Consider the following 9,489-nt stretch of genomic DNA (forward strand, 5'->3'; position numbering starts at 1 on the left):
CCAACGCTATTATTTCTTTTGCCCAATCTTCCTTAGTGATTGTTATTTTAATTCTTTAGGCAGTGTTGTGGAGTTTTTCCATACATCAGGTATGAGGGCAAATCCGTGATACTATTTTCGTGTTGTTGTAATTTTTCACACATTCTTGTGCTACCGTTGTCCAAGCTAAGTTCTTCTTGTTTTCATTCATTTTGCATCTGATCCTGTTGACGAGTTTCTGATTCAATCTCTCTTCAAACCATTTGAGAACGGGGAATCAAACTTGTAAAATGATGGATATATTTTTTCTTCTAGTATTCTCGGAACTCTTTTGAATCTATCCTGGGATATTGATCAGCTAAAATGCTTCCAATTTACTCCGGTTCTGCGACCATATCTACCAATTGAATAAATTGGGTGAACTCTGGGATTTGGACGTTCGTATGTAGGCATATCGTGTGAAATGGTCGATTAAGAGGTGTAGGTACCTCTTTGTCGAGCGTGATCCACCAAACCCTCCTATGGTGTCTATTGACATAATCTGATATGGTTATGTTGCCGGGATTAATGTGACATTAAGCTGTATTTTTGTTGTCCTCTTGTTTTATTTTTGATCCATGTCAGACAATCTCTAAAAATTTTTTTTATATTTTTGTCAAATTTTCGGCTGTATAATATGGACTGATATTTGATGCATCTGTCTTATGCCTATATGACCTAAATTCTCATGGATATCTTTAAAAATCGCTAAGCTGTATTCTTCTGACAAATAATTTTCTCATGTTATTCATATTTTATAATAAATGTTATTTTTGGCTATCAATTTAATTTCCTTGTTTTATTTTATTGTTCTTCTTTTGTTCTTCGACAATAGTTTCCAATTTTATCATATTTACAGTTTTTAGTTGTTTTCTAAAATCTTCGTCTGAGTTCAGTACTGGATTCCTACTAAGACAATCGCCTCTTGGTTATATTTTCCTGGAGAGTATTCAATTTAAATATCGTACTGAGATAAATAGTTTGTTAAATCTCCCAAGTCCTCATCCGTTCGAGATTTAGTATTTAGATTTTCTAATGGCTTGTGATCTGAAATTACCTTGAATTTTCTGCCCAGTAGTAGGTGCTGCTAATACTGTAAGCATCCTTTTATTGCTAAGCATTTTAAAATCGTTTCTTTTTTCTTTTCTGTGCTGTATTTAATTTTTTTGAAAAATATCCAACGGGTTTTCCTCTCCATTTCTTGAATTTGTTTCAATATTGCCCCAAGTCCTAGAAAGCTGGCATCTGTATGGATCCGTATTGGCAGTTTCGGGTCAAAAATTGTAAAAACTGGCTGTAAGCATAGTATTCATATCATCTCACCGAAAGATTTCTGGCATTCTTTGGTCCATTTTAACTCTTGGTCTTTCCGCAATAAATTGTGTAGCGGGTCTAACTTTATAGCTATGTTTGTACATACCTATGATAAACATTTTTTTGCCTAGAAACTGTCTTACATTCTTTTTTGTAGTTGGCATTGGAAATTTTTTTATCGCAATTAGATTGTCGTTTAGAGGTTTGACCGAATTGTTTTGTATAATATGACCCAAGTATTTCACCGAGTCTCTTGCAAAAGCGCTTTCGAGAATCTCAATCTTAATCCCTCCTTCTTTATGGCTTGAAGCAGCCGCCTCACGTGATTCATATGTTCGTTGAATGATTTGGAAAATATTATAAGTCGTCAATATAACAGACGGTGAACTCTGCAAGATTGTTTTTTCTGATTATGTTACTCATTATCCTTATAAATATCCCTGGTGAGGTCTTAAGTCCAAATGGTAAACAAGTCCACTGGAAGTTTCCTACTTCTGTAACGAATGCTGTTTTATATCTGTCTGACACTCGTAAAGGGACGGACCAGAATGCTGAGTTTATGTCTAGCGTCGAAAAATATTTACAGTTTTTGTTTTAATCACAAGGTCTTCAATCAAAGGGAATGGTTGCGATTGTGGAACAACGATTTTGTTTAAGTCCCTGAAGTCAATGTATAATCTCGATTTCCTGTTTTCTTTTTTTTGAATGCTAGAGTAACTGGTGCGGCGAACGGGCTGTATGATTCCTCTATCCATCTTTTATCTAATAATTTTGCTACTTGTGATTAAATTTCCTTCTTGTCTTCTACTGTGCGTCGATATGGTCTCTTATTGCAATATTCTCTGTGTGTAAAGCGATTTGTGCTTCATAGTTTTTCACCTTTCCTATATCGTATTTATCTTTTGCAAAAATTGAAGTATTTTAATTTATTAGTTCTTTTATTATAAGTCTTTCTTTATTGTTAAGATTATTTATATCAATCTTAAAGTCTTCTTCTTTGACATTCTCGTTTAAATTAACCAACATTATCTCTTCTACGCTTTTATTCATTAAGTTCTTATCAATCATACTATTACTTTTTTTTTCTTCGCTAATCTTTTGGTTTTTTTTTCCTCCACTTGACTGATTGTTAAGTTTTCATCTTGCATCAAACGGAATTCTTTGATGCAATCGATTCCGATAAGAAATTTATTGTCGAACTTTTCTTCGTCTACTATGTAAACATTCTTTTTTTTTCTATATTAAAAATTTTTTTACTTAAATTGATAAAACCACTAGCTCTTCTTACGCCATTGATCGTTTTAATCTCGTATTTTTTGGATTCATTGGGTTTTTCATTTTTGATTTTAACAACTTTGAACAGATTAACGAAACATTCGCACCAGCGTCATAAATTCCATCACTCTCCATTTTATTGTCCAATAATACCTTTACTTTATCAATGGCAGCATACTAGTTTTTTGGCTCTTCATTTTGTAGTTTAACTTCCAGTTGTGAATTATTGACTAATTTTATTGGATTCTTTTCTTCCCCTTTATCCGTTTTTGTTCTGAACCAGCAAACGCTTTCGGGTATTATCTATTCTTTTTTCCATTAACTCGCATACTTTACAGGAATTTTCTTTTCTACTTTATTTTTGTAAGTTGGAGGTGGATTTTTTTTTCCACTGAAGTCTCTTTTTTCTATCAATATTCCAGACTTTTGATCCTGTTTAACAGATCTTTCCTTCCTTTGATTTCGTTTCGGTCGATTTATCCGTGATGTAGTCTGGCAGACTAGTGGTGATCAATAATATCATCATTTCAGCATTCATATTTTTATCTACTTCCAGAAGTATTTTTTTTTTTTTAATTCATAGTCCAGTAATGAGCAACTTATATGTTTAAAATTTATAGCATATTTTGCTGTTGACCATCCCTTATCTGAGTAAGTATCAACGAAATCTTCTTTCCAGTCTGCCCAACTCGAATTTATGGAATTTTTCATTAACATCGAACTGTACCAGTCAACGCAAGAACCTTTTAAGAAAAATCTCAGAATTTCTATTTTTTCCTCATCTCGTTGCACATCCAGGCGTTCGCATTCTCTTTCGAATAGATCTATCCATTAGGTAACATTGCTTTTTTTTGGGTGAATTTTTCTAAAATTAACCTTTCTGAAGATGACCTGATTGTCCTTTTTTGTTCAGTCGTTGTTTGGGGTACCACTACTTAAAGTTGTTCATATCTTCTTTTGATAGGCCGTTTGAATTATTGCCCTTCGGTTCTTCCCATCTTTCTTCTAATAACATATCCCCGAGCTGGATATTACCCTTTATCAATGTATGTAGCCCGCAATTCAGAGTTCAATATAATCCACGCGTTTCTATTCTGATTCCTTTTTAAGTTTATGTTTTTATCTTTCCTAAATTTATCGGTCCTCATTAATTCCGTGTGTAAGTTTACATTCTGCAATTCTTCTGGCAGGTCAAAAGTTTCGCCGTCTTGTGTTTTAATGGAAGTCACTAATAGCGCGTTCGACTTCTTGTCTGTGGCTGCTTTCATGATAAATTCGAAACGTAATTTCTCCATTTTTCTTCAGTTTCTCTTTTTGAATTTTAATGGACAAAAATGTCGTTTTATAAGACTATTTATGGTTAGGTCGAATACAGTTAAAAACAAAATTGTGTTTCTGTAACGAGAAGATTTAAAAAAAACTTGTGACTAATATCTTACCTGTAACGAGAAGAAACGAATTTAGTGTTTGTTATAAACCGTATCGTCCCTACTGCTCAAGTAAACGCTTGTGACTGATCTCGCAACTCCTATCTATTCCCCTCTCTTACAACAGCTGACTTGTATGTCAGTTTATGTACCGACGATTTTGACTAACGCGGTAAATCAATTAAAATATTTCTTTATATATATATTAGAGTGTTTCATTATTAGGCAATATTTTTTTTCATCTGTAATACCAGAAAATCTCATACTTAATGGAAAATAAAAATATTGCCGCTATGTAAAAGGTTTTAAGTCGAATAGCGACTTAGCTTATTCAAAAATTCGATTTGCTATTTAAATAACACAGAAAAACATTTTTCTTTGTTTTAATTGAATTTTTCACCGTCAAAGAAATTTTTTTCGAAAAATCCTTATAGCTTTTGAAGGAAATTAAAATGCAGAGATCGATAAAAATAGGAAACAGTGCTAACCTCAATAAAATCTCGAACTAACAATACTATAAATTTTTGCGGGAAAATATGATTTCCGTACATGGATGTTACTATTTAAAGTAGTTACAATTAATTAATAATAAAATAATAATTTGATTGCTTGAAAAAACGAGACAATAGTTAAATTAAAAATGTTCATGCTCTAAAATGTATAATATAATTAAATCATTTATATAAATTTAATAAACTGGTAATTAAATAGAATTTAATCTCTATTTTTAAAAATGTTCATGTTTGACGCACTATAACTCCGAAATAACTGGTTGTACTGTTTCGACCATGAGGAACATTTTTGTAGAGAATTTAATTTCCTTCAAAAACTATGAGAAGGATTTTTCGAAAAAAATTTTTTGAAAGTGAAAAATTCAAATAAAACAAAGAATAATTTTTTTCTTTGTTATTTAAATGGCAAATCGAAATTTGAATGAGCTAAGCCGATATTCGACTTAAAACCTTTTACCCAGCAGCAGTATTTTTTATTTTCCATAAAGTATGAGATTTTCTGGTATAACAGATGAAAAAGAAATATTGCCTATAAATGAAACACCCTAATATATATATAAGACAATTTCTTTGTCTTGGTAATGATGGTAACTACGGTTGAATAATTAGACAACGGTTGATGCTAAGTTGAAACTGAATCAACAATATGTACAGCTTCCTTTTATTATGATTAAAACAAATATAACTTTAATCAATACACATAGGTTATAACAAAAATATCTCTACGAGTTTACTTCTCGTCTTCCGTAGTTACGACTCTCAAGTGCCACGGCCAGGCGACTTGAGCTTGGTCTGAGTGTCAAGCGGCTCCCTCTAGCGAGTCGCCTTACATTTTGGATTTATCCCCAAACTTACATATATATATATATATATATATATATATATATATATATATAGATATATAAATGATGAAAAATCTGTTAAAATTTTGTAGGGTAGCTACTGTTTATAGATAGAGTCTGCTGAATTTCTAATTTAATATTATATTATTATTTATAATTGTATTATCAATTATTTAAAAAAAGAAAAACTGTTCTTTCAATGACAAATATTCCATGCTATTTAGATAGAAATCTTACAGTGCTCTGCGGCAAATGTTAATATTAGGTTATAGATTTTAAACTCAAGGAATATTTATTTTATTTAATTAAAACCATATAAACCTCTGGGAGAAAAAAAATTCAAAAATAATCAAAATAAGAACTACCCTATTGTACATTGTATGAAAATTTATTGAAAATTTATGATTGAAATTTTATTAGGAGTGTATAAATTAAATCGAGAACGAAAACATATATAAAACATTTTTACTTCAAAAGTTTTTCCATTATAAGCCTTTCTAATATTCCTATGCATCCTGTTATGAAAATATTTTTTTCTGAATAAAATGTAGCAATTTCACCTCGTTGATTATAAAAATTTGACTCTTTTAATATAGAAAACTGTTCCTCTTGATACGGTTGACCGCTTAATGACGCCATATTTTCTGAAATTTTTTATAATTAAATAAAAAAATTAAATAAAATATAAATAGAAGATTTCTATTAATAAAATTAATCAATGCCAAGCAAACTTTAAAAATAAATAAGAATTTTTAATTTATCGAAATAGAGGCTTTTGATAATGATTAAGGTCATAAGTTGTTCATTTTAATGAATTTAAAAATATCTATTATAATGACAAACATATATATGAAATTAGTATATATTTATTCTTAAAAAATACTTATTTTGTAAAATTTCAAATTTTTAAAAGTAACGTTTAAGAAGAAACATGTCATTGAATATTTCAATGACTAAGGCCACTTTCATACTCAATGACATATATATTATCTCATTCAATACAAGCGTACATATTAATTTGCTAGCGAGCCGATTTAATGTTATCCAAAAAATAAGTTAAACCTTTGAATTATTACGACTTGCTTTTAATTTTCTTGTTTTATAATTTTGCAATTTTTGGCTTTTAAAGTTGGGAAAGATATAAAATATTAAGAAGTAAAAATCTAAAGGGGTTATACGCAGTTGTGTGGCTCAAAAAAGACGTCTTTTTATGAATTTTTTATAGAAAAAGTTTTAATTTATCAATTATAAGTGATCGTAATTCAAATAGAGCCTACTTTTAGGAATAGAATAGCGCGTCGATCATGTAAAAATATTAATGTGCAACGCTCCTGTAGATGATTTCCTGAACGTCCTATAAATAAAAACGCTTGGCGGTGGTCTCCACTTTGACGGTTTTGATTAACCGAAATAAAAACAAGTGTTGGATTCTTATAAAGGATAGATTAATGCAGGTATTTAAAGGGAGAAATATCAAAAATTTAAATTTTTGACAAAATGGCGTTTATCTGAAAAAAATGTTTTGTTTCTGACTGAAATTTTCGCTCTAAATTGTAAAAAAAAAATAGTAATAATTTTTTTAATTCTAAATCCTCCCGTCAAAACCTGAGAAAAATATCTAAGAATATTGTGTAAAAATATAAGACAATCGGTTGAGCTATTTCTGAGAAATCGAGATTATTGTCTTTAAAATACTGTTTTGAGAGACTTCCGGTAGGAGCGCGAGTAAGAGTGGTCGTGTGGAAGAAAGATCCCAGAAAAAGAGTGATAAGTAGAAGATTAAAGGGTAAAGGGAACAGCAACTGGAATAGAGAAGGAAGGGTAAAGTAAAGGAAAAAGTTTAACAGGTCTGTAAGGATTAAGAGAGTGTAAGTGGAGGAAAAAGTGTAAAAGAGGGAGGACGCCTGATAAAGTGAGGTTAGGATAGAGGATAAAGCGTTGGTGGAAGAGTCGGTAAGGAAGATTTCTGACAGGTCAAGGAGAAATAGTAAAATCAATGGTAAAGCGATCGGAAATATCAAAACAAGGAGTAATTCAGACAAAAAGGAGATGGAGCAGTCGAGTTTATGTTTTGAGAAGGAGAACCAGGATAGTAGAGAGATGAATGAGAAGTTGGGTAGAATGGAAAAGAAATTAGAATGTTTGATTAGTATTTTAGAAAAAAGGGAAGAGGAATAGAAAGAGGAGAAGAAATTGTGAATGATCGAAAGACAACAATGATGGAGGAATAGAAATCACTGGAACAGAGAATATACAGGCTAGAATGGGATAAGGAAAGAGGTGAGAGAGAGAAGAAAGGAATAATATTGTTATAAGGGGTACAAACATAGAGAAGGAAAATTTGGAAAAAAGGTGGAGAAGTTTATCGAAAAGAATATTAAAGTAAAGGGTAAAGTGGAGAAAGCTACAGAAGTAAGAGTGAGTAAGGGGCAGAGGGAGAAAAAGTTAGTAGTAGTAAAGCTGGAGAATAAAGAAATGAGGGAGCAGATAATGAGGAATAAGAAGTATTTAGAAAGAGGAGTGTATATTGATAGGGACATGACGATAAAGGAAAGGGAGATCCTGAGGATGATTTTAGATAAGGCAAGAGAACAGAGGTATAAAGGAAAAAGAGCTAGAGTAGGTTATATGAAGATCTTAATAGAAGATAGATGGATGAGGTATGACGATTGGAGGGTTGAGTTTGTGGAAGAGGGAAAGGAGAGAAGGAAGGATTAAGATGAATAGGAAGATAGAGAGATGGGGGAGGAGAGTAAAAAAAAGAATGAGTATGTGTGTGTGGAATATAGCGGGGGTGTTAAGTAAGGACAGGGAAGTGTGGAAGTATCTGAGTGGTTTTGAGGTGTAATATTAGTAGAGAAATGGTTGGAGAAAGATAAATGGGCAGGGTTAGAAGGAAGATGCCAAGAAAGTTTGAGTGGAAATGTGTAGCAGCATCAAGAAATTATAATAAAGCAGAGCAAAAGGAGGAATAATAGTAGGAATTAGTAAAAGGGTGATAGGTAGGAAATTTGAGGTTTGGAGTGAGAATATAGTTATGCAGGAGATAAGGCAGGGAGAACAGATTTGGAAAATAATAGGGGTGTACAGCCAAGATATAGTAAGGACAATGGAAATTATAAGAGGAAAAGTAAAGTCAAAGGAAAAAGGATGTGTTTTGTTAGTGGGAGATTGGAATGCAAGAACCGGTAATGAGGGAGGATGGGTAGAAAAAACGGGTAAGGAAAGAAGAGAGTTAAAGAAGACAGTCAAATGATGAGACAATAAATAAGGAAGGAAGAAGACTTCTAAAGGAAATAGCAGAAGAAGGATAGTGCATAGTAAATGGGCAGAAAGGAGAGGAAGGAGAGTTCACATATATTGGTAGCAGAAGGGAATCGGTAATAGATTATGCAATTGGGAATCAGGAGGCTTTTGACCAGATAAAGGAAATGAGAATAGGGCATAAAACGGAGGCAGATCATATGCCATTAGAAGTATATTTAGAGGAAGAAGTAAAATTAAAGGCAGAGGAAGAGAAGGTTGAAAAGGAGATAGAAAGAAGAATTTGGTCCAGGGAGGTGATTGAGCAGTATCATGAAAGGTGTAAAGGTTGGTTGGGAAATAAGAGGTGATAGAGGGAAGGTGGGAAGAGATAAAGGAGGTAATAGAAAGCCCACTACCTAAAATAAAGAAGCGAGTCAAGGCATGGAAGTTGGGAGATAGAAAATGGTATGATAAGGAATGAAAAGGAAAAAGAGGGAAATAAGGAAAATTCTGAAGTCATGGAGGAAAAGGAAGTAAATAGGAGTTTTTATTTAAGCAAAAAAAGAGAGTACAGGAATTGGTGTAAGGCAAAAAGGAAATGGTTTGAAAGTTTAGAGAGGAGAAGTTAAAAATGCAACAGGTGAAGGAGAGGTATGGAGGTATATTAATAGGTTCAAAAAGAAGCGGAAAAAGAGATAAGCAAAAATATCAAGATAGAACATTTGAGAAAACATTTCATGGAAAAGTTAGGAGGAAAGGAAAGAAGGGGAAGAGAACAGAGGGAATGGAGGAGGGAAGAGGTAGGGCAGCAGATAGAGGAGCAGAAGAATTGGATAAGGAAGATATTTGAGAAAG

The 9,489-nt window shown here is 32.2% G+C and overlaps 1 protein-coding gene across 1 annotated transcript; it reads right to left on the reverse strand.

Moving 5' to 3' along the window:
* Positions 1-353: 353 nt before the first annotated feature.
* On the reverse strand, positions 354-3,902 carry LOC122519067. The gene is made up of 3 exons (XM_043638234.1): positions 3,777-3,902; positions 1,342-1,721; positions 354-507 (listed from the first exon to the last, which is right to left on the reverse strand). Exons 1-3 carry the CDS (start codon positions 3,900-3,902, stop codon positions 354-356), a joined length of 660 nt encoding a protein of 219 aa, XP_043494169.1.
* Between the last annotated feature and the right edge of the window lie 5,587 nt (positions 3,903-9,489).

This window comes from Polistes fuscatus, unplaced genomic scaffold (genome assembly GCF_010416935.1).
Source record: "Polistes fuscatus isolate 324 unplaced genomic scaffold, CU_Pfus_HIC Scaffold29, whole genome shotgun sequence".
NCBI lineage: Eukaryota > Metazoa > Arthropoda > Insecta > Hymenoptera > Vespidae > Polistes > Polistes fuscatus.

Coding starts and splice junctions, on each gene's coding strand:
- LOC122519067 (XM_043638234.1), bottom strand. CDS start 3,902: ATGGAGAAATTACGTTTCGAATTTATCATGAAAGCAGCCACAGACAAG. Junction 1,722..3,776: donor TGCCAGAAGAATTGCAGAAT/GTAAACTTACAC, acceptor ACAATCTTGCAG/AGTTCACCGTCTGTTATATT. Junction 508..1,341: donor AGAATGCCAGAAATCTTTCG/GTGAGATGATAT, acceptor TTATGTCAATAG/ACACCATAGGAGGGTTTGGT.